Below are 27,589 nucleotides of genomic sequence, written 5' to 3'. Positions count from 1 at the left end.
CAGTCTGGGGGTAATTTGATGGAATGAACGATGGACTGGGAATGCCCAGTCATCCCCTGATCTAGCCTCTAGGTTCTCTGCAATCCACCATGTGATTCTCTCTCTTTCACCCCATTACCATGAAGATGCACACCTTTTGTCACTGCAGATCTTTGTGGCTGTGCAGCCTAGGTCTCTATAAACTTTGTCCATATCCCAGTGGTTGCTGGACTCTGACCACAAGCGTCAGGTCAGGTTTGTGGTCCATCAGACAGGACTGGCAGCAAAGAAATGACACATTGGCACTTGATCAAATGGGATTTCTGACTGGTCGTGGGACATCATTATCACACAGAGTTCCAAAACTCTTGAATCCTCACCTTGGTTTATTTCTAGTGAATGTTTGTAGTGGTTATATGTACCTTGTATTGAATTGGATTTACACCGCAATATATATTTTGCAGATTGTGATTTACTGTCCTTTAAATAATACTATAAATCAAATATTTCTTTAATGTATCCAGTTCTATGACTGTGCTTTGTCATGCTGATCATAGCATTCATCACCAAGAGTATTTTTTACTGATGTCATATGGTAGCAAACTCCCATTGGAGAAAACCGAGGAGAGCAGCCATAAAAATGAGAAACTGAATCTGTGCCCTCAGGGAGAGGTGCAACAATAGGCATCTTTCAAATCATAACTGAATGCAGAAATGCTTACTGTGGTCCTGAGGGTGTTGAAGTATTTAATAAATCTATGTTTTCTGCATGTTTTATCATCAGGTTAATGTAAATGACATTGCAAATGAAAAGAAACGTTTCCAGCTCTTTTTGGAGTTGTTAGATTCCAGTAACCATGGGACTAAATTTCAGCATTTGGTGATGCTCCTTCAGGCTTGGCCACCCATGAACAACGATGATATGTAAGTGTCAGTGCCTGTAAGACAATGTATTCATACCTACATTAGCTGCAGCAGCAGATCTGGGAAATGCTGTAAGTTATAAGGAAGTACCACTCAAACATACATCATCAATTAAACATTTAATATTCTAGCCATCCCCATTTATCTAAAGGAAGCGTTTGGCTGCATTCCAAGAAAATTTCCAACTTGCACTACGTTTGTACATTATGCCTCCTTGTAGTTATGTTATTGAAAACTGTGTTTTCTCATAAATAGAATAGGCCATTCAGCCCTCCAAGTTGGCCATACCTTTTAATAATAACATGACTGATCTGTATTTTAACCATTGTTCCATATCCTTTAATACCCTAACAGAATCTATCAGTGTGGTTGACTCTTTGCTGGGATAGGCGATAAATGCCGCTTTCGCCATCGACACCCACGTTGATTTGATTTCATTTCATTTTGATGTGATTTATTGTCACATGTACCGAAGTACAGGGAAAAGTTTTATTTTGCGAGCAGTACAGGCAGATCATAATTTACAAGGACATTCAGATCAAAGGATGTTTAAACAGCGAGGCATGCATTGCATGAATGAATATTTTAAAATCTTAATTTTGAAATTTCAATTAACCTAGCCTAACTTAATAAGTTAGCATTGTGAGTTTTCACCACACTTATGATTTATTGAGGTTTTTATTAACAGCAATCAAGATGCAGAAACGTCTCAGGAAAACTGGGAGAGCACATTTGCAGCGATTGTGTTTTAAAAAATAAAGCAAAAGTATCATTTAAGGCAAAATATATGTACATTTTCTTCTTTGGTGTGCTAGTCTCTTATTATTAGCCATATTTTCTTTTCTTTTTTTCCAAAGTGTTTTAGCCTTGTTTTAACTTTAATAATCTTAATAATATATAATTTAGATGGTATTATATAAATGATACAGTATTATGGGAAATATGTTTTACTGAGTGGATTGCATTGTGAATGAGCTGAAGATGTAATAGTGTTAATATGTATGACTCTGCTTATCTGCAATTACTCTTGAGGTTGGTGGTACATCAAAAGTTTGGTAGTTCCCCTGTTACACTATATACTTGCTACATGTCAGTGAAGGCTCGAAGAAGTGATCAAATTTTGAAGAATTTCTGCTGGTGCACTATCATGGTTTATTTGACAAGATAGTTTTTCCAACTTGAATCCTAGCACACTAAGACATATCTATTGATGCTCTAAAAGTTTGTATATAATTTATTTCTCCACCCTCCCCCCATACATTCTATGTTGACATCACATGCATGATTTCATTTGCACTGCAGGCTCACTCATTTTATTCAAGATTTTGTATTCATCAAATCTCAATGCACATGTTGGAAAATCTATCAAAATCAATGAATGAGTCAGAACCTGAGCGAATTGAATTGCTCCAATGAAAATTCAAGATACTTTCAGCCGATGAATTATTTCTGTATCTGAGTTTTGAATGTTTAAAGTAGCTACTTTAAGATAACCAAGGCAAACAAAGTAACGCAATAACTTGGCTAGGTTTAACTAAAATGCTCCAATTTTTGAAATTACATTTAATACACTGTCTTTCACCCACACCATTTTAAAACCAGTTAAATGTTTGAAATGTGGTCACTGACGTCAGTCGGTAAGCACTGCATTAAACTTTTTTATTCTTTAGAAGTCTCTATCCTTTTGCAAATTGAAATTGATGTTCCTGTTACTCTCTGCCTATAAATGGAAGAATTTCCTATGTCTTCAGGTCACAGAATGTTACTGAGCACACATGCTGTTGCTATCCTGAAGCCCTATAATTTGTTGTATAGAACTGCCTGCACTAGTTTCTCAATGTTTAACTTACATGTTATGTTGTTTTTCCAAGTAATTTGAAAATCATCTTGGCAGAGAAATAAAAACTTTAAAAGCTATTTCAAGGAACAATTTATTAGAAAATTAAATGCAAATGTGTTTTCTAAACATTGAAGTAAACCTGTCTTAGACAATGGCATTGACACAGAAAGACAAAAGGCACGTGCCATGTTTCAGGATTTTGCACAATTCTTTCCTGAAGGAAATTTGGAAATGTTTTACATTTAGATATTGCAAGTTCAAACAGTAAATGTTTATCATCTTAAAAAAAAAATTGGCTGCAGGAATCAAAGATATGCATTGATGGCATGATAGAAATTGTGTGAAATGACACACCTCGAACTGATACTATCAGGTCCAGTTGTATCATTTACAACCTAAAATCTCTCAGTCATTTTGAGGTTAACAAGAATGGTGGCTGGTTTTATTGACAAATTTACTGGCAAGTTACGTAAGTCAGAATGATTGAGGAAAATTGCTCTTCTCAGGACAATAGTCAATCAGGATCACAAAGCTGACTATTAAAAAGCGAAACAAACATGATAATTGCAATATATTTGCTATTGATTTATTTAATGTTTATCTTATTATCAGATCTGTTCTTCAATTCCTCAAGATTTGATTACAACAACAACATTATATTCATTCGCATGCTCTCTAAAATGATACAGCTTTTTGGTGGTACAGAAGTGATGGGCCCCAAGGCCTGTACTGTGCTTTATGATTCTATGATCACATGATTCCAAGAACTCATACCACATTTTGTCTCACTCAGTGTTTCAGAACAATTTCAAGAGGGTTGAGGGTGGCTGTATTAGAACACAATTCCCAGTTTTGATAATCAAAGTATCTTAAATCCAGGTGTTATTAGATTAGATTCCCTACATCAAGTCCACACTGACCCTCCGAAGAGTAACCCGCCCAGACCCATTCCCCTACCCTATATTTACCCTGACTAATGCACTTAATGCTATGGGCAATTTAGCATGGCCAATTCACCTACCCTGCACATCTTTGGATTGTGGGGGGGAAACCAGAGCACCCTAAGGAAACTCATGCAGACACGAGGAGAATGTGCAAACTCTGCACAGACAGTCACCCGAGGCTGGAATTGAACCCAGATCCCTGGGAGGCAGCAGTGCTAACCACTGAGCCTCCGTGCCGCCTTGTTAGTCAGTCAGAAAATGGGCAGGATGGGCACTTTTAGGTATATGATGCTTAGACTCAGTCATATGGGACAGTGGTAGTGCCCCAGTCTCTGGACAGAAGGCCTGGGCTCAAGTCCAGAGATGTGTCATAACATGTCTGAAAAGATTGATTAAAAATATCTATGACACTTGGATTACTTAGCAAGTGGCCAGTTGCAGTCCAGCGAGCATCAAAAACTTCAGTCTTGTAACCATTTGACTTAGCTCTCAAAACGCTGATTATTTCTGTGACAAAAGTGATTTAAAGCACTGAAAATTTGTGTCAATTCTCCTTTAGATTTAAAAGTCATCTAAATCTAATAAAGTTAGACATGAATTATGAAGGTTAGCTGCTAGATAAAATGAGAAAGTGTAAGAAACATCATGAACAGAGTTAAAGATCACACAACACGAGTTATAATCCAACAGATCTAATTGAAAGCTATTGCTTCCAGAGTGCTCCTTCCAATTAGACATTTAGATTACTCACAGTGCGGAAACAGGCCCTTCGGCCCAACAAGTCCACACCGTCCCGCCGAAGAGCAACCCACTCATACCCATTCCCCTACATTTACCCCTTCACCTAAACTACGGACGATTTAGCATGGCCAATTCACCTAACCTGCACATTTTTGAACTTTGGGAAGAAACCGGAGCACCCAGAGGAAACCCACGCAGACACGGGGAGAATGTGCAAACCACACAGACAGTTGTCTGAGGCAGGAATTGAACCCGGGTCTCTGGCGCTGTGAGGCAGCAGTGCTAATACTGTGCCACCATGCTGACCTGTTGGACTATAACCTGGTGTTGTGTGATCTTTAACTTTGTACACTCCAGTCCAACACCGGCACCTCCAAATCGTCATGAACAAGAGCAACTTAATTTGAGACCACAAGAAGGAGAAGCAAACTATCATGAGGTAATGCTGTAATTTCAATGATAGGGGGAAATAACATTTTTGCACTCTTGATCTGGCAGAAAAATATGGACTTTAAGGCTTCAGCAAATGGCAGGCATATTTCACAGGCGAAGGGATATTGATACTAATAACTTGGGTTGTACAGGAGGTGCTATTAACCAGCCACACCAAAAACCATACGGAAACCTAGAAACTAGGAGCAGGAGTAGTCCATTTGGCTGTTCAAGTCTGCTGTGCCATTCAGTATGGTTATGGCTGATGAATGCCATAATCTCACTTTCTCCCCATAACCCTTGATATATTTAAAATCTAGAATGTTATCTCTTTCTTCCTTGAATATATTCAGTGACTTGGTCTCCACAACCTTTTGTGGTGGAGAATCCTAGAGATTCACTACCCATTGTGTGAAGAAATGTTTAATCATCTCTGTCCTAAATGATCTACCCAGTATCCTGAGATTGTGACCCTAACGAGGGAAAACATTCTGTATCTCGTCTGTCTAGCCCTGTCAGGAGTTTTATATGTTTCAATCAGTTCCCCTTCCCACACTTCTAAATTCCAGTTCAGGCTCAGTCAGTATCAGCCTAGTGAACCTCCCCTGCATTCTCCCGATGGTGAATATATCCTTTCTTAGGTATGATTTGGAAGTGCTGGTGATGGACTGGGGTGGACAAAGTTAAAAATCACACAGGTGTGATTTTTTTAACTTTCTTAGGTAGGGAGAGCAAAACAGCAAACACTACTCTAGGTGTGGTTTCACTGAGGTCCTATATAACGAGTCGGACATACCTACTTCGGAACTCAAATCCCCTTGCAATGAAGGCCAATATACCATTTGCCTTTCTAATTGTTTGCTGAACCTGCCTGTTTTCTTCCATTGAAAAAGTGGACAGCTGGAGATTTGAGCAGTGAATGAGGCTGATTAATGGAGTTGGATGGATATGGCATTTAAAGATGCATTAATTGATCTTTGACCACTTGTATGAAATAATTGAATTTCTTGTAGCATTATGTTCCAGGTCTTCAGAGTTTGATCACTGACATTAGAGTAGCAGCAAGGATGAGAGGGATGGAGGAGTCAGGAAGTACAATTTGAGATCTTCACAAAACAGGGACAAGGATCACAATGCACAGTTAATCCACACCTGCTGATTGTAATTGTTGCTCACAAACGGTGGTGAATATTTGTAAGTTCTCACTGCTTTTTAATTGTGTGTCTGGATGGCCTTTGGCCCCCTGCAAATACAAGATAGCTGTTATCTCCCCTACCAAGGCCTCCAATGCAGCACAGAAAAACAATGGAACCCACACTGTCCCCATTGTGATTTCTTCATTCACAGGTCAGCTTCACTTCAACCTGTTCTGTGTACCATGTTCCCCAGGCTGCAACTGATTACTTGTGTTAAGTGGTTAGCAAAGTGTCCACCTGCGCAACATCAAATTAAAATGACACTAAAGTTATTCAGATACCTTTGCAATCCAATTTGAGAATTGTGGTTTCGTGGTCATCTTTGATATTTTTGTATGTGGATTAAAACCCTTAGTGAAACAAAGTTAGGTATAAATTATAGAGTCATAGAGATGTACAGCATGGAAACAGACCCTTCGATCTATCTCGTCCATGCCAACCAGATATCCCAACTCAATCTAGTCCCATCTGCAGCACCTCCCTTCAAACCCTTCCAATTCATATACCCATCCAGATGCCTTTTAAATGTTGCAATTGTACTAGCCTTAAGTCAGTTCTCAAATCAGTTCAAAATAGGAGCAGATTAAGAACACTCAGCCCCTCAAACCTGCTCTGTCATTCAGCAGGGTCATGGCTGATCTGCTTACGTCACACTCCTGCCTACCCACAATAACCTTTCATCCCCTTGCTTGTCAAGAATCTATCTCTCTATCCACCACTGCCTTAAACATATTCAAATACTCTACTTCCACTGCGTTTTAAGGAAAACGTTACCAAAGATTCACCACCGTTTGTGAGCAACAATTACAATCAGCAGGTGTGGATTAACTGTGCATTGTGATCCTTGTCCCTGTTTTGTGAAGATCTCAAATTGTACTTCCTGACTCCTCCATCCCTCTCATCCTTGCTGCTACTCTAATCTCTTTGTCTCTCTTCTTCCCGCTCGCCTATTTCCCTGCTCCCACTTGTTTCCGCTTTCTGAATTGGGTAAGTCGGTAGTAGACTGGATGGTAATGCATGGTAACCAATAGAATGACGGAGTGTGGTGGCGCACAGCTGTCAAATCAGAGGGTGGAAGTCAAGATAATGTTATTTGTAGTAACTGATTTAGAGCAGTTTTTGTTAAAAAAATGCTATCTGCAATATAATTAAGATGGAAAATGCAGGTCAAACCAGCCAGCAGCTGAAATTAGAAAAAGGCAAGTTAAGTTGGGTGCTAGGTTGGCTAGCAGAGCACTGAATTGTCCATTGTTGGTGCTCAGAAAAGCACAGATAAGGGTTTCAGTAGCAGGTAGGTTGAGGTGGGCTTAAACAAGTGATATTTGAGAGAGAACTGTCTGTTACTTTGCCTGACCTTAATTACAACTTGGTGCAATAGTTTATACCATGGTGCTAAAGTGGTAGTTATGCATTAAAAGACAGGCGTAACTTTAGAATTTTCTGTTTGGAGAGTGAAAATTGCTAGAATATAAATGATATTTACCTTCCTAATTAAAGCAATCTAACCCTTACAGGTCAACGGAGGAGCATAATGCTTGGATTAAGCTTGTTACTGCCATGTTGGTAAAGTGTGCCCCTGAAAAGCAAGATACGACTGGAAATGAAATACTTTCCATCTGCCGTTCTCTTTACTTGACAAAGCACAAACTACCATTGAAGGTGATTTTAGAATTGTTTTTCAATATTACAATTATATTTAATTTGGGTTGATTGTATCAACATCATAACAGCCAGCTCTGAAAGTAAAATTCCCACAGAACTGGTGTTAACAATCCAACCACAACAGATTAGTGGCAGTGCATTCACATTAAGGATATAACTTCATTATTCCTGTAAAAACAAAATATTCATATGTAAACTTAATTCACTTAGAACCAATGAAGGACAGAAGTTATGCTTTCCTCAGTCTTTATGATGATAGTGCATTTATCCCATGGGGATAGAGAGACTCTGCAGAGCTGTGGCTCCTGATATTACTTTGACAGTGGCAAGTAAAGTGAAGCCAATGAAATGTGGCATGTGCTTTCATAGGTCTGGCCAGATTCTACTCTTCTATTTAATATATATTGTTCTGATATTTTATTGCAGCTCCACAGACTTTTCCAAATATGACTGGTCTGCAGCATGCTGCAGACCAATCTTTGCCATCAGAAGTGGAATAATTTTGCAGCAATGGAAGAGATTGCTGATAATAAGCTCAGAACTAAAACTTTGTCTGTTGCATTAGAGCTGTAATGATGAAGACAATTCCAAAATGCCTATTAGAAAGCAGTTTCAATCACAATTCCCATACTGTGCATGTTCTATTTCAAACAGGCCCATCAAATAAACAGGTCCATCAAGCACTATTCCAACCAAAGATATCAAACTGGCTTCATCCACTATTCACACCTATTATTTATGCCTTGCATTAGAAACTTCTCCAAATACAAGCTCCAACAGCACTCGAGAAGCTTGACACCATTCAGGACAAAGCAGCCCATTTAATTGGCATCACCTCATAACATTCGCTCTCTCCACCATTGGAACTTATTGGCATGAGAGTATACCATCGACACAAAAAATATTGCAAAATTCACCAATGCTTCTTAGACAGCACCTTTCAAACTCATGATCACTTCAACTAGAAGGACAAGGACAGTAGAAACATGGAAACACTGCCTGTACAGACTGTCTTTACTTGGAAATATATTGACATTCTTCCAATGTTGTTGAGTAAAGTTTTGGAATTCCCTCCCTCTTGGCAATATGAATGTACCTTGAACGCGCAGACTGCAGTAGTTCAAGAAGGTAACTCCCCACCACCTTTTCAAGGACAAATAGGAATGAGCAACAAATGCTGGCCCAGCCCGTGCCACCCACATCCCATGGATGAAATAAAAAGTGGATTAGGAAAAGCCCTGAGAATTTTTTTTTTGAAAGCCAGCCTTTGGAACAGGCAGCCCCAGTCATCAAGAGAGCAAACACTGTAAGATGAGATTTATACATGTACCAGTCAGGAAGTAATTCTGCAGAAGTCCACAGAATGATTTGGAAAATTGTTCTTTTGTAGAAACAGAGAAGAGTAGAAAGCACTATCTCAATCCAGAAGATTTGGCATTTACATTTATTATTTGTGCCTGGGAGGTAATAGATACCATAATATCTAGACTTGCACTCTAATCTTTTGAAGGAAAGAAATCAAGTACAATGTTTCAAGGACAGCATTAGAAACATCATAAAAGCGGCAGGATTCTTTTTAAACAATACTAGAAAATCTTTATTCAGTTTCTGTTGTTTTGAACATTTTACATTCTTGTTCTGTAAAGGGCTAATCCAGAATTAGGGATGGTTTCAAAGGAATCAACAAGGGGTTGAGATAGAATTGAACTCTCATGAGAAGGTTTATGAGCTGTAGGTTACTTCTTAAAGACAGTAATATGCTTTCTGATATAGAAGATGTATTTTGTAGGAAAAATGGTATTTTCATCAACTCAGTTTCTCTGGGCAGAATATTCCACTCCTTGGTACAACATGGGCATTAACTTTAATTTACTCAGGTTCCCTTTTTACTACTTGTGAACTGTCTTAATGTATTTTAAACAATCTTTCAGTTCAATGACTCATCCTGAGAAACACTTTGGGTTTATGTTCTGAATGTTATGTGAATGCGAATGTTGCTATGTATTTTATAATGCATATGTTGATTTATTTAGAATTGACTATTCCAGTACTCAGCTGAAAATGTATTGCTGGAAAAGCGCAGCAGGTCAGGCAGCATCCAAGGAGCAGGAGAATCGACGTTTCGGGCATGAGCCCTTCTTCACGAATGAGGAGAGTGTGCCAAGCAGGCTAAGATAAAAGATAGGGAGGAGGGACTTGGGGGAGGGGCGTTCAAAATGTGATAGGTGGAAGGAGGTTAAGGTGAGGGTGATAGGCCGGAGTGGGGGTGGGGGCGGAGAGGTCAGGAAGAAGATTGCAGGTTAGGAAGGTGGTGCTGGGTTTGCGGGTCGACCCTATCACCCTCACCTTAACCTCCTTCCACCTATCGCATTTTGAACGCCCCTCCCCCAAATCCCTCCTCCCTACCTTTTATCTTAGCCTGCTTGGCACACTCTCCTCATTCCCGAAGAAGGGCTCATGCCCGAAACGTTGATTCCCCTGCTCCTTGGATGCTGCCTGACCTGCTGCGCTTTTCCAGCAACACATTTTCAGCTCTGATCTCCAGCATCTGCAGTCCTCACTTTCTCCTATTCCAGTACTCGCCAGGCTGGTCTTTGTGAATGGATGAGTTCTGACTGTCCATCATCTTTGTGTGCACTGACCTGTATTCGGCTCCCAGTTAAGCTGTTCTTTTTTCAACTCCTGCCATGGCTCATAGCAGGGTTAAATCAATAGTAAGAAACGAAGTAGGGTCAGATGGTGGCGAATTTGTATGGATAGAATTGAGGAACTGCAAAGATTAAAAAAACATAGTTGAAGTTATGTACAGGCCTCTAGATAGTAGTCAGGAGCTGAGGTGCAAGATACACCAGGAGATAGGAAAGACAAAATTACAATAATCATGGGGCATTTCAATATGCAGGAGGACTGGGAAAATCAGGTTGGTTGTGGATTGCAAGAAATGGAATTTGTGGAATGTCTATGGGATGGCTTTTTGGAGCAGTGATCATAATATAATTGAATTTACTCTGTAATTTTAGACTGAGAAGACAGAATCGAAGGTAATGGTATTACAGCTAAATAAAGGCAACTACAGAGGCATGAGGGAGGAGCAGGGTAGAATTGACTGGGAGAGGAGACTAGCAGGAAAGGCACTGGAACAGCAATGGCAGGAGTTCTGGGAGTAATTCAGGAGACACAGTGGAAATTCATCCTGAGGAAAAAGAAACATGATACTGGGAGGTTGAGGCAACGATGGTTGACTAGGGAAGTCAGGGATAGCATAAAAGCAGGAAAGCATATAATGTGGCAAAGGGCAGTAGGAAGCCAGAGGATTGGGAAGCTTACAAATGCCAACAGAGGGCAACAAAAAAAAGAAATAAGGAGGGACATTGAATATGAAAGTAAGCCAGCCAATAAGAAAAAGGAAGACTGTAAGAGTTTGTTTAAATACATAAAGGGAAAAAGAGAGGCAAAAAATGGACATTAGGCTACTGGAAAATTACGCTGGAGAGGTGTTAGTGGTAAACAAGGAGATGGCTGAGGAACTGAATAATTATTTTGCATCAGTCTTCATGGTGGAAGACATGAGTAATTTCCCAAAAACATCAAGAGATTGAGGGGGCAGAGCTAATTATGGGGGCCATTACCAGGGAGAAGGTGCTAGAAAAGCTGAATGGCCTGAAGGTGGATAAATATTTTGGACCAGATGGCCTGCACCCCAGAGTTCTAAGGGAGATAGCTGAAGAGATAGTAGAGACATTAGTGGAGATCTTTCAAGAATCGCTAGAATCAGGAGGGTCCCAGAGGACTGGAAAATCACTAACATGACACCCCTGTTTAAAAAGGGAGTAAGGCAAAAGACAGAAAATTACAGACTAATTTGCCTAACCTTTGCGGGTGAAATCCTGGAATCCATTGTAAAGGATGAGGTTTCTGAATGCTTGGAAGTATGTGGTAAAATAGGGCAAAGTCAGCATGGTTTCATCAAGGGGAGGTCATGCACAAGAGGCTTCTAAGCAAGATGAGGCCTATGATGTCAGGGGCAAGGTGCTAGTATGGATAGAAGCTTGGCTGTCTGGCAGAAAGCACAGCGTGGAGATAAAAGGGTCCTTCTCAGGATGGAAGCCGGTGGCAAGTGGTGTTTCACAAGGCTCAGTTTGGGACTACAACTTTTCACTTTATACATTAACAATCTAGATGAAGGAACTGAGGGCAATCTGATTAAGTTTGCAGGTGATATAAGGATATGTAGAGATACAGGTTGCATTGAGGAGGTGGGGAGGCTGCAGAAGGATTTGGACAGGCTAGGAGACTGGCCAAAGAAGTGGCAAATGGAGTACAATGTGGGAAAGTGTAAGGTCATGCACTTTGGTAGGAAGAATATTTTCTATGGTAGGCATGGGCTATTTTCTAAATGGGAAGAAAACTCAGAAGTCTGACGTGCAAAGAGACTTGGGAGTTCTAATCCAGGATTCGCTCAAGATAATTTTGTAGGTTGAGTCGGTAGTTAGGAAGGCAAATGCAATGATGGCATTTATTTTGAGAGGACTTGAATACAAAAGCAGGGATGTAACTTCTGAGGCTCTATAAGGCTCTGGTCAGACCACATTTGGAGTATTGGGCCCCATATCTCAGGAAGGATGTACTGGCCCTGGAGCGTGTTCAGAGGAGGTTCACGAGAATGGTTCTAGGAATGAACAGCTTAACATAATAGGAGCATTAGAGGACTCTGTGTTTATACTCAAAGTTTAAAATAATTGAAATACACAAAATACTGAACAGCCTGGACAGAGTAGATGTTGGGAAGTTGTTTCCATTGGTAGGAGAGACTAGGACCTGAGGGCATAGCTTTAGAGTAAAGGGAAACCTTTTAGAATGGAGATAAACTTCTTCAGCCAGAGAATAGTGAATCTATGGAATTCACTGCCACAGAAGGCTGTGGAGGCGATGTCATTTAAGACTGAGATAGATAGGTTCTATGGGATCAAGGTGATCAAGAGTTACGGGGGAAAAGTGGGACAATGGGGTTGAGAAACTTATCAGCCACGATTGAATGGCAGAGCAGACTTGATGGGCTGAATGGCCTAATTTCTACTATTATGTCTTATAGTCTAATGACCTCACCAACCACCACCAGCCCCACAATCCTCTATAATTCCAACTTCTTAAGCATTCCTAATTTGAATAGCTTCACAATACTGTGCCTTCCACTGCGCAGACCCTAAATCTTGGATACCCTCCTAGACCTCTCAATCTTACTTTCCTCCTTTTTATTGATATTACTTAAAATTGGCCTCATCTATCCTAAAATCTCCTTATGTGTCTCAGCATCAGATTATATTTATAATGCTGTTTGAAGTTCCTTAGGATGTTTTATTGCACTAAAGGTGCAGCATAAACACACATGTTCATCAAATTTTAAGATGTTAATGGTGAGAATGAAACTCTTCCCACTTTAGGAAATGGCATCCATAGTCAGGTGAAGCAGTCACAGGGAAGGATGAAAGTTCCTTGGTGTGATTTCAACCCCAAATCCTAAATTGAAGCACCAAACATCCAGGATTTTGTAGGATTTGGAACACATCCACATTGGAATTTTGGGGCTACTTTTGAAACTCATTACCCTTTCTGCCCTGGGAATTAAATAACCTTGTTGTGCCAAAAGAGCTCTGTTGAATAATGTTTACTTCAAAGAATCCCTACAGTGTGGAAGCAGGCCATTCAGCCCATCAAGTCCATACACGCCCTCCAAACAACAAACTATCTCCCTACCATATCCCTGTAACCCCGCGTTTACCATTGACTAACCCACCTAGCCTGCACATCCCTAGACACTATGAGCATTTTATTTTAAGCATGGCCAAACCACCTAACTTTATTTCTATAATCCAACTCACTTTCAGAGTTCTTCAAGATCTTTCCTAAAAGGTATCCATCTTGTAATAACTGCAATGGAACAAATAATAGATAATTAATTATCTTTGGAGAGTCTTTGTTAACTGATTGGGCCAAATGGCCTGTTTCCACACTGTAGGGAATCTAATCTAATACATTGTTAAGGGTTGTTAGTGGAGTTTCATATCAGAGCAAGCTAGTTGAACTGTTCATAACATTGAGTAAAATCTTAAATTTCCAGAAAGGAAGTAGTAAATTGTATAGAAAAAGCTATCGATTAGCACCTTATTTTGTGATTGCTGTAGAATGAAATGACACAAACCTTTTGGTGTGAGCGTTTCTGTACATTGTGTTGTTCCTGTTTACTGTGGATTTTCTGTGTGAAGATCATTGAGTTATAATACTGTTCCAAATTGACTAAAGGCCTCATTTTAAATAGTGTGTGAAACAAATTTATCTCCTACTCCTGGAACAATCCATCCTACTGCCAGCGTTGAAGCTTGGGATAGAAAGTGGTAACCATGAACTGCAGAAACTGGTCATGGAACAGATAAGGGCTGTCTCTCAGGTAAGGACTGTTCATTTAGAAATCTCTTAAATCTCGTATGAATGAACCAGCTATTTTATCGAAAACTTCAAACAAGATAAATATTTCTAATATACAATAATGAGATCACACAACAGATTCCACGATAAAGTATATATAAGCCGAATAAATTAGATTTGAGCCTATTTTGATCTACAAACCTAAGTAACCGTTATCATAAAAAGAATAACTTGTCCGAGATTATCCTGATTTTGTATCTGAACAGGAAAGCAGAGTGATGTAATAAATTAAGTAATTAACATTTACAATGGAACAAGGTGATGGCTGAAAATAATTTGTCTTGTCATCTTGGGTAAGGGATGCAATAACTGCATTTACACAATAAATATCGAGGTGCATTCAGTTAAGTTAACCAAGATTCATTCAGAATTTAAGCAAAGCTTACTGATTAAATTGATGTGACAGTTTTATTTCACTTTTAGTTTGGAACGCAATATTATTATTTGTAATATTACTGAGTATCAAACGTGAATTTATTCCACTGTGTGGTTAAGACCATTGTTTTATGGAACTCCAGATGTTTTACTCTTGTTGCCACTTAGACCAATGAAAATATCTTTTGTTTATCGACCGCTTGAGCAGAGCTGGTTTAGCTCTTGTTCTCCCTGGGTCACTATATACAATAGCACAAAGTTCAACCCAGTTGAATTTAACCTCCCATTTGTATGGAGCTAGTAGAAAAAAAGTTCCAGCCCGAATGGAAAACAGACATGTGAGTGAATGTCATGCAAGCAAAGGAAAAAGTGTGCATCCACAGGGGAAATGAAGCCAGAAACAAATTACACCCAATATCATGAGACCATAAGACACAGGAACAGAGTTAGACCATTTGGCCCATCAAGTCTGCTCTACCATTCAATCATGGCTAATATGTTTCTCAACCCGATTCTCCTGCCTTCATCCCACACCCTTTGATCCCCTTGCTAATCAAGAACCTGTCTATCTCTGTCTTAAATATGCTCAATGCCTTGGCCTCAACAGCCTTGTGTGGCAGTGAGTCCCATAGATTCACCACCTTTTTGCTGAAGAAATTCCACCTCATCTCAGTTCCAAAAGGTCACGCTTTCACTCCAACACTGTGTCCTAGGATCCTGGTCTCTCCTGTTAGGGGAAACATCTTCTCCACATCCACTCTATCCAGGCCTCTATTCTGTAAGTTTCAGTGAGAACCCCTCATCCTTCTAAACCGCATCAAGTGCAGACTCCAACTTCTCAACCATTCCTCATATGCCAAGCTCTTCATCTCCCAGATCATTGCTGGAAACCACCTCAGATCTCCTCCAAGATCAGCACAATCTTCCTTAGATATTAGGCTCAAAATTTCTCTCAATATTCCAAATACTGTCTGATCAGAGCTTATACAGCTTAAGCAGTCCACCCCTGCTCTTGTACTCTAACCCTCTCAAAATGAACAGTAATATTGCATTTACCTTCCTAACTGCCAACTGAACCTACTGCTTAACCTTAAGAGATATAGGATGCCAAAGTCCCTTTGTGCTTTACATTTCCAAATCCATTTTACCCATTTAGAAAATAGTCTATGCCTCTATTCATTTCCAGAAGAAGGGCTCATGCCCGAAACGTCGATTCTCCTGCTCCTTGGATGCTGCCTGACCTGCTGCGCTTTTCTCGCAACACATTTTCAGCGATGCTTCTATTCTCCCTACCATAACCTCTCAGTTTCCCAAATTGTATTCATCTGCCACTCGTTTGCCCAGTCTGCTACTTTATCCAAGTCTTTCTGCAACCTCCCTACCTTCTCAACACTATCTGTCCATCTGCCTATCTTTGTGTCATCTGCAAATTTATCATGCTTTTCAGCAACTGTTGAATTAAGCTGGTAATGTGAAGTTTTACAGGCTGTGTACTTAAATTTAACATGTTGAGTGACTGTCGATTCGAGTCGGTAGTGCAGCAAAGTGTTTAGAAGGAAAAACTACAAATGTGAAATCAAAGCAATGGGTGTTGGCATCCCATCCAAGTTCATCAACATTGGATACAAGAAAACTTCGTGTTACGCAGAACTTCACCTTCACATTTGTAAAGGTTATCCAGTCAAAGTGATAAACTTCTTGTATAGAAACAGAATTCAATTGATAAAAATAAATCTAATGTGAATGTTACTTCTATCAGTAAGCCCTTCTTGGATTGTAAGCTGAACCAGTTGATAACCATAGTTGTCCAATTTTAATGTGTTTTTTGTGTCTGGCACAGAACATTCTGTGCAATAATGATGTATATGTTTGAAATAACGTCAAATATTTATTTAATATTTGTAAAATATTTCTTAAAATATCTTTTATTAGGACTTTCTTAGCCTCTGGTGTGCCCAAATATATGACAGCATCTTTCCTATCCTCTAACCCTGTTTGACAGGAAAACTGCACTTAGCTTTGTACATTGAAAGTCAAGGCTATGAAATATCAACTAACATTTAAAATTAATTGTCATCCTGTACTATCAAGCTTGGAAACTGTTATGTTTTAGAGCATCTCATGTGAAAAACATGTCAAATTTATCTGTTTGGCTCATATAATTACCATCTGTTCAGTTCATGGTACTGATTCTGATCATTAAAGGCATGCAAGAAAGCTGCTCCATTGTAAATCAGTAAACTGGTAGGAAAAGCGAGCAGGTCTAAATCTTAAACCAACAATAAACCAACAATTAAATGTTGAATTGATAACTGTGAAGATATCAGTTGGGCAACTTCATTAAAGTTGAGCAATCAAATATTTGTTAAAAGCTGATTTGTTTCCTCACTAAGTTGTTTACTTTGCCTGACACATGCTTGAAAGTCAGTGCAGAAGTAGGACTACAAATATGAAAATTGTATGGATGAAAGGGGTGGCATATCAAAGGAGAATCCTATGTTAACACTGAGTCAGACACAGACAGATAAAATGGACATGTCTCAAGCATGAGGGGAGATCATAGAGTCATAGAGATGTACGGCACGGAAACAGACCCTTCGGTCCTACCTGTCCATGCCGACCAGATATCCCAACCCAATCTAGTCCCACCTGCCATCTCCTGACCCATATCCCTCCAAACCCTTCCTATTCATATACCCATTCAAATGCCTTTTAAATGTTGCAATTGTACCAGCCTCCACCACATCCTCTGGCAGCTCATTCCACACACGTACCACCCTCTGCATGAAAAAGTTGCCCCTTAGGTCTCTCTTATATCTTTCCCCTCTCACCCTAAACCTATGTTGTCTAGATCCGGACTCCCCAACCCCAGGGAAAAGACTTTGCCTATTTATCCTATCCATGCCCCTCATAATTTTGTAAACCTCTATAAGGTCACCCCTCAGCCTCCGACGCTCCAGAGAAAACAGCCCCAGCCTGTTCAGTGTCTCCCTGTAGCTCAATCCTCCAACCCTGGCAACATTCTTGTAAATCTTTTCTGAACCCTTTCAAGTTTCACAACATCTTTCCGATAGGAAGGAGACCAGAATTGCATGCAATATTCCAACAGTGGCCTAACCAATGCCCTGTATAGCTGCAACATGACCTCCCAACTCCTGTACTCAATACTCTGACCAATAAAGGAAAGCATACCAAACGCCGCCTTCACTATCCTATCTACCTGCGACTCCACTTTCAAGGAGCTATGAACCTGCACTCCAAGGTCTCTTTGTTCAGCAACATAAAGTGTATAAGTCCTGCTATAAGAAAAGATGCAAAAAGAGTGAGAACTTGAATAATGCTTCAGGTATCAGTGGCATTATATAGCAATATACAGCAATACATGTGTCAAGTTGGAAAGAATCCCTGCTGCTTTAAAACACCAGGAAGGTTACTACTCATTTTTTGACGCATGAAGTGTATTGTCAGGATTTTCTATTCTTTGTTTCAGAGCTGTTGAGTCATTTTATTTTTTGTAGAAATGTCTTATAAGATCAATTATTTATTCAGTAGAGCTGTCTGTACATGGTACAAATGAAGGAAATTGGCAAAGCATTTGAGTATTCCTAAATTCACAGCTGAAGAAATTAAGGCCTGTTTTTGAGTTCAGAAAGTTATTTTGACAGACCATAAATCGAAAATATATCTGGTGCCAATTTTGTCGGCTTCTAGTTTGTTTGTTTACCTTGTACGGAAAAGTTAGATTCAATCATTTCATAACAATAGATGTAAATATGGTAAATATATTCATTTATAGTAGTCCTGTTTGAAACATTCTGGTAGAGAAATAATTCTTCTCAAAGCAAATATTTTCTCTCAATTTTGAGCAATGAGTGCATTGTCTCTGACTGGTCACATAGTGTTCTTTATCAGCTGGGGTGTCCTTCCCTATCAAGGCAACCTATTTCAGCATTCTCTTCGTCATAGTGTGCATTTTTTTCAGCATCCCTGTCCTGCCTGTTGCCTTTTTTTAAAATTTCTTCAAACAACTTTCCATTCTTTCAGCTTCTGCAGTGTTCATGTTGAGTGGTCATCAAAAATCTAGCCCTAGCAATTTAAGTTTTTGTTTGAGAATTTTGTGAGACTCTAGAACACATTGTCAGTGTTGGTGAATGAGGCAGAAACTTAATCAATTATGATGTAAGGTATGTTATGTTTTTTAAAATAATTTATTTTACATTTTAGATTTTGAACTAGTGGCATGTGGGTTTAGATCTGTACGTATGAGGAAATTTAATGAGTAAGACGCCCATATTTCTGAAGCCAAGTTTTTTTTTAAAAGACAGTTACCAAGTTATGTATTTGTGCAAGAGAGAGAGAAAATGGGAGTTTCTTAGATGATAATCAAAACTTGTTTGCATTTTGGAAGAGCAGACCGAGTAAACTTTGAGGAGCATTAATTTGCTTTCAATTAAGAGTCAGGATTTTCTTTTCTTTGGGGAAAACCCCAGAGCTTGAAAAGCTGTTGTTTTTCAGTTTGCAGAATAAAATCTTGTCTTACAAAATTGATTGAGTTTTTTGAGGAAGTTCCCAAAAAGATTGATGATAGCAGAGCAGAAGACTTTGTTTATTTGGATTTTAGTAAACCCTTTGACAACATTCTGCTCGGTCAACTAATTAGTAAAGTTAAGTCACATGGGATGCAGGGTGAGCTTTCCAATTGGATCTGTAATCTTAAGAGTAGAAGACAGTATTGATGGAGGGTTGCTTTTGGACTGGAGGCCTGTGACCAGCAATGTTCCATGGACATCAGTTATGTTTGTCATTTATATAAGTGATTTGAATTGGTGGCATAGTAGATAGTAAAGAAATTTTTCTAAGATTACAAAGGGATCTTGATCAAATGGGTCAATAAGCTGGAAAATGGCAAATGGAGTTCAATCTGGATAAATGCAAGGTATTACATTTTGGTATAACAAACAGTGGTAGCGTCTTGGGTAGTGTTGTAGAACAGAAGACCTGAGGGTGCAGGTATGTAATTCTTTAAAGTTTGTGTCACATATAGACAAGGTAGTTTAAAAGGCATTTGGCATGCTCACCTTCATTGTTCATTCCTTTGAGTGTAGAACTGGGATGTTATGTTGAGGTTGTATGGGACATAGGTGAGGCCTCTTCTGGAATACTGTGTCCAGTTTTGGCTGCCCAGTTATAGGAAGGATATTATTAAGCTGGAGAAGGCTCAGGAAAGATTTACCAGGCTGTAGTCAGGTATGGAAAGTTTGAGTTAGAAAGAAAGGCTGGGACTTCTTTCACTGGAATGTAGGAGGTTGAGAGGCGATCTGATAGAAGTTTATAAAATAATGAGAGATGTAGATACAGTTAATAGTAGTTGTCTTTTCCCTAAGATGGGGAATTTCAAGATTAGGAGGTACATCTTTAAGGTGAGAGAAGAGAGATTTAAAAAAAGATATGAGGTTAATTTTTTTTAAGAGGGTGGCCTGTGTGTGCAATGACCTTCCTGAGGAAGTGGTAGATGTGGATACAATTATGTTAAAAAGACATTTGGATAGAGACGTGAAAAGGAAAGGTTTGGAAGGATATGGGCCAAGAGCAGGCTGGTGAAACTAGTTTCGATTGGGATCATGTTCAGCTTGGACCGGTTGGACTGAAGAGCCTATTTCCATGCTGTATGACTCTATGACTGTAAGTCCTAAGTGACAAAAAGCAAAATACTGTAGATCCTGAAAATCTGCAATTAAAAACAGAAAGTACTGGAGAAGCTCAGCAGGTCTGTCTATATCTGTGAAGACAAACTATTTCAAGTTCCATATTACTCTAATTTGGAACTGTAAGGAGCTGGAAAATAGTGTTGCTTTTATGCTGTTGACAGAGGGACAAATGAGCATGTGGAATAGCTTATGAAGGTGCCCAGAGCAAAAGACAAAGGGAGTGATAATGGTGGTAAAGGAGAGTTTGATATGTAAAATGGGTGTTAAGTATGAAAAGAGTATGAGTCTGCTGTGGAAGTACAGCCAATAATCACAGCTTTGAGGTGGTAGATGTAAGAACAAAAGTCATACTCTGAAATTGGAACGCAGTACTGAGTCCTAAAGGATGTAAAGTGCCCAAAATGAGGTGGTGTTCCTCCAGTTCATGTTGAGAAAAGGAAATAAAATAAGGTGGATGCACAGTGAGCACTTGGCATTAAGATTGCAGTTGATATGGAGAATCAAAGTCAACAAGAACTGGCTGCTCCTAAGTAGTATTTGTAACATGGAAGTAATTCCACAAAGACAGGATTCATATGACACACGTTATACTAATTTACTTCCCAAAACAAGCCTAGAAGTTTGTGCAAAAAAAACTACTGTTCAATTGCTTACTAATGCATAATTGTATTATTTCTTTAATCTGAAATAGCTCCAAAATACAGTATATTCCACTTAACAAATTATGGCTGTTGTTACACTGATGTTGATGGCCTTGAATAAATGTAAACTCCCAAGATCAAGTTTGTGACAGTGGAAGTAAATAGAGGCATCCTACTGCAAAGTAGGAATTATTATTCTTTCACATTGGTGATTAGGATGTGCATGTGCATGGTGAGAGACACTAGCTTCAGGCAGTTATGCTTCACAATTTGTTGTTCTGGATGACTTTTTTGTTGTTGGAATTTGCCAAACCACTTCTTGGATCTCCACAGCTTTCCAACCTTGCACAGAATACCATCTGTTTCTATCTTGCTGACACTTTGACTTTGACCAGACTTTTCCAGAGAGTGGAGAAAAACATTTGCATGCAGTGTGTGCATTTAAGAACATATAACATTACAGCGCAGTACAGGCCCTTCAGCCGAGGGTGTTGCGCCGACCAGTCATACCAATCTGAAGCCCTTCTAACCTACACTATTTCATGTGCGTCCATTTGTTTGTCCAATAATGTCTCAAATGTGCTTAAAGTCGGCGAATCTACTAGCGTTGCAGGCAAAGCATTCCATACTCTTACTACTCTCTTACTACTCTCTGAGTAAAGAAACTACCTCTGACATCTGTCCTGTATCTATCACCCCTCAATTTAAAGCTATGCCCCCTCGTGCTTGCCGTCAACATACTTGGAAAACAGCTCTCCCTGTCCACCCTATCTAACCCTCTGATTATCTTATATGTCTCTATTAAGTCACCTCTCAACCTTCTCTCTAACGAAAACAGCCTCAACTCCCTCAGCCTTTCCTTGTAAGACCTTCCCTCCATACCAGGCAACATCCTAGTAAATCTCCTCTGCACCTTTTCCAAAGCTTCCACATCCTTCTTATAATGCAGTGACCAGAACTGTACACAATACTCCAAGTGCAGCCGCACTAGAGTTTTGTACAGCTATAGCATAACCTCATGGTTCCGGAACTCGATCCCTCTATTAATAAAAGCCAAAACACTGTATGCCTTCTTAACAACTCTGTCAACCTGGGTGGAAACTTTCAGGGATCTGTGTACCTGGACACCGAGATCTCTCTGCTCATCGACACTACCAAGAATTTTACCATTAGCCCAGTACTTTACATTCCGGTTACTCCGACCAAAGTGAATCACCTCACACTTGGTCCACATTAAACTTCATTTGCCACCTCTCAGCCCAGCTCTGCAGCGTATCTATGTCTCTCTGTAACCTACAACATCCTTCGTCACTATCCACGACTCTACCATCTGCGAATGGTCTCCTCGCATCACTGATAGGGATGGGGAGGGAAATATATCCCTTGTGGTGGGGCCAATTTGTATACGGAGGTTGACGGGGTGGAAGATGAGGACCAGTGTGGGAAATGGAGGAGATGGGCTGGAGGGCATCATCAACCACGTGGAAGAGGTTTCAAGGGCGGAGGTGTGGGAAATGAAGTAGATTTCAAGGGTGGGGGTATTGGAAATGGAGGCGATTTCAAGGGTGAAGGTGCGCAACTAGAACCTCCCTGGTCCTCATCTTCTACCCCGTCAACCTCCGTATACAAATTGGCCCCACCACAAGGGATATATTTCCCTCCCCATCCCTATCAATGATGCGAGGAGACATTTAAGCAGGAAAGAATACCAAACGATACACAAATATGCACTTTCTACACAAAATCACTGTTTACCAGGAATAAAACTTTAAAACATTGTAGCATTGACTTTGCAAATCAGAAATTGTTTATCCTCCTTCCTAAGCTACAATTGCAAGTTAATCAGAGTTTGCGAGCAGGAATGCTCTCCTCTTACACGTTGTTGAATAATATACAAGACAAAAGTTAACTGATAGATGATCTTTTTATCTTTTTTATAGTCCAGAATTCTTCCATTTTTCCTAACTGATTGATTAGAGGCTAGAATAATAGGACGGAAGGTGAGCTGGAGAAGGGGAGTTTAGGGAAACAGAAGTGTGTCGGTAGTCATAAAGATCATCTGGCATAGCACTGCTGCAGAAAAAATGAACTGAACTGGTGGTGTGGAGCCATAGAAAAAGACTGCAGAAGAAGGACAATTAAAATTCAGTCAGCAATATGTTCCCAAGCTTCGTGGTACACTGTTGCCTGAAGGAAGAGGGGAAGGAGAACAAAGAGGAAAAGATTGGTTTGAAGGAGAGTGAAAGTAGAACAAACTGGGAAAAGGAGAGGAGGAAGTAAGTGAACGAATGAGGAATGGATGCAAGGAGTACTACAGGAGGTGCTGTTAAGTGTACTGGGCCTCATGCCTGGGAAAGCTACTCAGTGTGCAAAGTAAGACTGAGTGAGATCAGCCAGAATGAGGAACTAAAATAAATAACATCTATTGCCTTTCAACTGCATCTACCATGAATCATAGAGTCATAAAGCACAGAACCAGATCCTTCGGCCCAACTCATCTATACTGACCAGGTTTCCTAAACTGATCTCATCCCATTTGCTTGCACTTGGCTCATACACCTCTAAACCTTTCCTATCCATTTACCTCTCCAAATGTCTCTTAAATGTCCCCACCTGTACCCCACCACCCACTGTGTGAAAAAGTTGCCCCTTTAAATCTTTTCCTTTTCACCATAAGCAATGCCCTTTAATTTTGGACTCACCTACTCTGGGGAAAAGACCTTATCTATTCACCTTATGATTTTTTACGACCTTGTTCTGAGAAGCAATATTTTGCTCAAGAAATCTGTTGGGAGCATGGAGGCTTATCAGACAGAAAAGATCTTCAACAGGTTTTTGTGTGGGGTTTGAGATGTGAATGGTTGTAGGGCATGGCTAAAAATCTCAATCTGTGATTTAGATTTGCTCAAGTGTGATTTCGGGAGGAGGAAGAGTTGTTGCCCATGTTTTCAGGATGTTGGGATTAGGGGTATGGAGGAATGGTAGCAAGCAATAACTTAAGAGCGCTAAGGATTCACTGATTTTTGGGAAAGTTTGGGTGGATGGTGGACCTCACGAAAGCCAGATTCCTTAGTTTGTTGATAGTCTGTTGGATATGGTGCAATCACAACATGCTCAAAAGAGGGATAGAAAATCTCATCATTTGGTGATGGAAAGGTTTGATGCTGAAAGTCTGCTCTGTGGATTGAGAGTGGGGAGTAGTTCATCAGCAGGGAGATGACAGTGAAATGCTCTTGATCAGTGCCTGAATAGTTGGAGGTTAGAATTTCCAAGGAGTGAAGTATCAAAGACAGTTTCAGATCCAAAGGGCTACAATGTAGTTTGAAGTTGCTGAAGACTTCATTATAGAGGACAAAAGTCAAAATCAAACATTTAGGTTTGAGGTTTAAGATGGTTGCTCAAGCAATTAGAGTGGAGATAGGGCTCTCATTGAAAACTTGCTTGGCAGGTTGACACAGTACTTTTATTACACTTGTACCATTTGCACTAACATTTAATTTGTGTGCCTTAATAAATTTTGAACATTCTGAAATTATCTAAGCATGGGTGTTTGTTCTGGCTATTTGGTTCATGATTTGCCAGTTTTGCTTGGGTTCCATTTCAAATTTCAGTTGGCATGTAATTTGCCCAATCTGATTTCTTCATCACACTGGCATCTTATTCACTCAAAGTGCCAGTGCCACTTGTATCTTTTCACTTTGGTCGTTTTGTCATCTTTGCAACTTTTACTCCACCAGAATTTTTAGTAAATATGATTCACACCTTTCAAAAGGAATGCAATTGTAGCTCCTGAATTTATCTCCTCGTGGCCTCTATTTATGCTTCCTGGGATGTTGAAATCAGTTACTTCTTTGACAAATGATTACCTGGAAGTTTGTAGGAGAGACATTTAGGTTGTCACATAACATTAGGTGGTACTTTCCATTCAATTTATGTTGACAATGTCGCTTGATAGTGCAATATCTTTAGAATCCAAAGATCAATCACACATCTACTTTAAATATGTTATACTTGGCATGTTCTCTTGCAGTCACAAGTCTCTTTTATAATTATGCAGAATCATGTTTCAGACAGAGAGATGTGGAAGAATTCACATCTTGAATTGATGGTACAGAATGAAGCAAAGCTTCATTGTGTGACAGAAAATAATTTAAAGGGGGGCAGGAAATTGATTATACCAAATCTGCTATCCATTTAAAATCTGAATTGGCTTGTTGATTGAATTGTATGCACTGATCCTTGCTTTACAAATCTTTCTGATTACATACTGAACAGCATGTTAATGGCACTGAAAGGACTATTAAATGGATCTGTGTACTTGGTTGCTTCCTGAATATGAATACACAATCAATTTCAAACTGCTTCTCAGGAACATATTCTTTCAAGTCTTCCAATTCCAAACTAAACTTGAATTCATCCATTCAATTGATGCAATTACCTGGCATCTGAAACCCTCCAAAAATGCACCCAATTCTGAGTTTAGTCCAAAACATTGGAGCGTTGTGACTTATTTAAGATTGATAATCGCATGGGAAATGTTAGTTGGTTAAAATCTGTTCTAGCCTGGATAGCTATTATTCTGAATCCTGACCACTGATCCCCTCCCCAACTGGACTGCCTGAATTCTGACAGCCCCCTGCTCACCTCGAACTTGCTGACCCAACTACCACATCCCACGCAATCCCCCAGCAACTGGACACTCCACCCCTTTCCGTGACACTGATAGTTCCCTCAACCCCCAACCATATTGCTTGATTATAAATCCTCGCCTACCTTACATTCGTGCATTCTTTCAGAAGCTTTTAAAATGGCAGCCAGGTATTTAGACCACAAAATACAGCAACCTACTGCACATTAAGCAGATGCAGTTTCCACACTGATCCACTCTGCTGCAGGTTGCGAGCATTTCTGAATTGATCCCCTCTGGGGCCGAAGTGGTTTTTTTGTCCCATCGTGATCTTGATAGGAAAATACAATGTTCTGGAATCCTTGTTGGATCCCAGCTTGCATTTTGCTACATTTCGTGCATCCGTGCACATTGTATTTCTGGTGATGATGTAAGCGTTTGACTATTTTTGAGGACACATTCATATTTGTACTTTTCAGTCCTGTAGCTGGCTCCCTTTCCTCGTGGTCATTGACATCATCCGCAGGGCAGGTTCCCCCTCCTCCTCCTAATGCTTCTTTTTTCTAACATCAAGCTTTTCACTATGCTTTGTATGCATGTGTCTTAATGCATCTTTGCAACACGCTATCTGCTTGGTCCCTGGTACCCAGTTCTAAGATTGTTAAATAAAATATGTATTTTTGGGGAGAATAAAATTGAGACTACTATTGTGAGTATAGAATGTCTTGTTTGAAAACTGGGGTTGGGATTGTAACCTGGGTCAGTTTATATTCTGGGCAGTCAGCATACAGGTAGTTCTTTGATAATGCATTGGCTGTGTTCTTGTGCAATCTCGTGTTGATGAAAAATCGCATTTTAGAAACAGTGCTTTTATGTTGGCGATGTAATCGCATCACAGCAAACACATGTTTTAAAAGTTCACATTTTAGAAACAGTGTCCCCCAATTCATCAATCGTATTACAGCAAATTTGCATTAACGAAACACGTGTTATTGGAGGTGTAGTGGACAGCGAAGAGGGTTACCTCCGATTACAACAGGATCTGGACCAGATGGGCCAATGGGCTGAGAAGTGGCAGGTGGAGTTTAATTCAGATAAATGCGAGGTGCTGCATTTTGGGAAAGCAAATCTTAGCAGGACTTATACACTTAATGGTAAGGTCCTTGGGAGTGTTGCTGAACAAAGAGATCTTGGAGTACAGGTTCATAGCTCCTTGAAAGTGGAGTCGCAAGTAGATAGGCTAGTGAAGGTGGCGTTTGGTATGCTTTCCTTTATTGGTCAGGGTATTGAGTACAGGAGTTGGGAGGTCATGTTGCGGTTGTACAGGGCATTGGTTAGGCCACTGTTGGAATATTGCATGCAATTCTGGTCTCCTTCCTATCGGAAAGATGTTGTGAAACTTGAAAGGGTTCAGAAAAGATTTACAAGGATGTTGCCAGGGTTGGAGGATTTGAGCTACAGGGAGAGGCTGAACAGGCTGGAGCTGTTTTCCCTGGAGTGTCGGAGGCTGAGGGGTGACCGAATAGAGGTTTACAAAATTATGAGGAGCATGGATAGGATAAATAGGCAAAGTCTTTTCCCTGGGGTTGGGGAGTCCAGAACTAGAGGGCATAGGTTTAGGGTGAGAGGGGAAAGATATAAAAGAGACCTAAGGGGCAACATTTTCACGTAGGGGGTGGTACGTGTATGGAATGAGCTGCCAGAGGAAGTGGTGGAGGCTGGTACAATTGCAACATTTAAGAAGCATTTGGATGGGTATATGAATAGGAAGGGTTTTGAGGGATATGGGCCGGGTGCTGGCAGGTGGGACTAGATTGGGTTGGGATATCTGGTCAGCATGGACGGGTTGGACCGAAGGGTCTGTTTCCATGCTGTATGAGTCTATGACCTGTAGATTTGATTTTAGCAAGCTTCTGAAAATATTTGAGAGATTAAAAAATTAATTAACCTGTTTGCACAGTAAAGGTTTAAGGTTAATTTTTAGCCAAGACTGAAGGAGAGCTCCCCCGCTCCTCTTTAAAGAATGCTGTAGGAATT

At 40.0% G+C, this 27,589-nt stretch overlaps 1 protein-coding gene across 3 annotated transcripts in view; it reads left to right on the top strand.

Annotated features, from left to right (window-relative positions):
- The window catches only part of nbas (NBAS subunit of NRZ tethering complex), a 248,990-nt gene that overhangs the window by 210,767 nt on the left and 10,634 nt on the right, over positions 1-27,589 (top strand). For 2 of the 3 annotated variants that reach the window (XM_072561955.1, XM_072561954.1), the window contains exons 49-51: positions 764-903; positions 7,571-7,715; positions 14,035-14,163. In XM_072561955.1, the coding sequence (XP_072418056.1) occupies positions 764-903; positions 7,571-7,715; positions 14,035-14,163 (414 nt within the window). The remainder of the gene's footprint in view (positions 1-763; positions 904-7,570; positions 7,716-14,034; positions 14,164-27,589) is intronic. The other variant, XM_072561957.1, reaches the window with a different exon arrangement.

Source organism: Chiloscyllium punctatum, chromosome 3, assembly GCF_047496795.1.
Source record: "Chiloscyllium punctatum isolate Juve2018m chromosome 3, sChiPun1.3, whole genome shotgun sequence".
NCBI classification, from domain to species: Eukaryota; Metazoa; Chordata; class Chondrichthyes; order Orectolobiformes; family Hemiscylliidae; genus Chiloscyllium; species Chiloscyllium punctatum.
This window is presented reverse-complemented; position numbering and strand designations above follow the sequence as displayed.